A 1,475-nucleotide genomic window follows, 5' to 3' on the forward strand; every position below is an offset into this window, starting at 1 on the left:
TTGGAGGGAAAAAAATAACCAAAAAAAAAAAAAAAACTTTGTTGAATAACTTGAATTCTATATTCTCACGTCATTTGACTACTACCACATCATAAAGCTAAAAGAATAGTGTTGAATGAAACACAAGGACACAAGGACACAAAGTAACCACAAATAAAGCCAACCATTGTATACCGAGAATAATTTATCTAATGATAAATGAAAATATAGAAGATAAATTTCATTTGCAAGTCCTACATTAGAAATTGAATGTGCTAAAAGTTTGAAAAGCACAATGGAAGTGGAAGCAAATCCTACTATCCTTCCTCCTATAATTCCTAAATTTGAGCTTGAACCAAACAAAAAAATAAAATAAAATACAACTGTTAATTTCATATATATGTTTCTTTTTCCCCTTTAGCTTTAGTAAACATCAAACCAACTACCTACCATGTAAAAACTAAATCTATACATATAAGGTGGCTAATGCACTATGCTTGTAGGTTAACAAAACAGCAATTTCCATTCTCTTTAGGATTCACACCTCCAAAAGACTTGATACTTAAGATTTTAAGCAATGTCCAATTCTGCATGAGTAGTAATGTTCTTGGGTCCAAAGGATTTTAGTATTGAAGATTTTGCTGTTTCTTGTAAATAGTAAGATTGGCGTGAGTATCGTTGTATCGTTGGCTCAGGTAGTCCTGGCATAGGATAGGAGGAAACCTGTAACAAGAGAGAAAAGAATGAAGGGATGTATGACATTTACGATTTATTTAGGCAGCATTTGGTTCATATGATCATATCCTAAGTTTCTAAGAAAACAATGTTAGTGTCAAGTTAAATGGCATTTTTCACTCACTTGGGAGGATTTGTGGCGGATTTGCATGTTGGCAAGCATTCCACTAGACATTCATGACTAGGCTCCAAAAAGAATGGAATCTGTAAACCAAAACAACATTGGCGTAAGCAAATTGGAAATGATTCATAACGATTTATATAGTCGCCATTAAAAGATGAGAGGAAATGCAAAATAAAGAAGTTGAACAAGAACAAAGAGCTGAGGCTTACAGAATATCTCTCTTTACCATTTCCCAGAACTCTGTGCAGTGTAGACCTGATCAAGAAAATGCAAAGCAACTTGTTGAATATATGATGTAGAAAATTCAACTAAAAAATGACATACTACAAAATACACCAAGGTCAAAATCACTTGATTTGCTTAGCTGTGGTTTAAAGTCCCTTAAGTGCACATAAAAAGTACTAATCAAGTTCTTAAGCATGTGATCTCTGCTTCAATTTAAGCTTGTGAATTTCATTCTAGCAGCTATAGAAGACACAGGATGCCACATAAGGTTTCAAAATTCTTGTACCCTTATGTATATACTAGTGATCAACCATCGGCAAACGCAATTTCAATCATTTTAAGTGAATAAGGTGAATGAAATAAGTTTGCATGCAGAATTAATATGCGTCGCATCGAGTTCAAAAATGCTAAA

At 33.3% G+C, this 1,475-nt stretch overlaps 1 protein-coding gene across 4 annotated transcripts in view; it reads right to left on the bottom strand.

The window, feature by feature from the left end:
- Positions 174 to 1,475, bottom strand: part of LOC107644428 (2-oxoglutarate-Fe(II) type oxidoreductase) — a 3,438-nt gene continuing 2,136 nt past the window's right edge. For all 4 annotated transcript variants that reach the window (XM_016348285.2, XM_021102992.1, XM_021102994.1 and 1 more), the window contains 3 exons: positions 1,048 to 1,097; positions 839 to 918; positions 174 to 702 (listed from right to left, as the gene is read on the bottom strand). In XM_016348285.2, coding sequence (XP_016203771.2) covers positions 603 to 702; positions 839 to 918; positions 1,048 to 1,097 — 230 coding nt within the window. In that variant the 3' untranslated portion in view covers positions 174 to 602. The remainder of the gene's footprint in view (positions 703 to 838; positions 919 to 1,047; positions 1,098 to 1,475) is intronic.

Source organism: Arachis ipaensis, chromosome B05 (assembly GCF_000816755.2).
Source record: "Arachis ipaensis cultivar K30076 chromosome B05, Araip1.1, whole genome shotgun sequence".
Classification (NCBI taxonomy): Eukaryota; Viridiplantae; Streptophyta; class Magnoliopsida; order Fabales; family Fabaceae; genus Arachis; species Arachis ipaensis.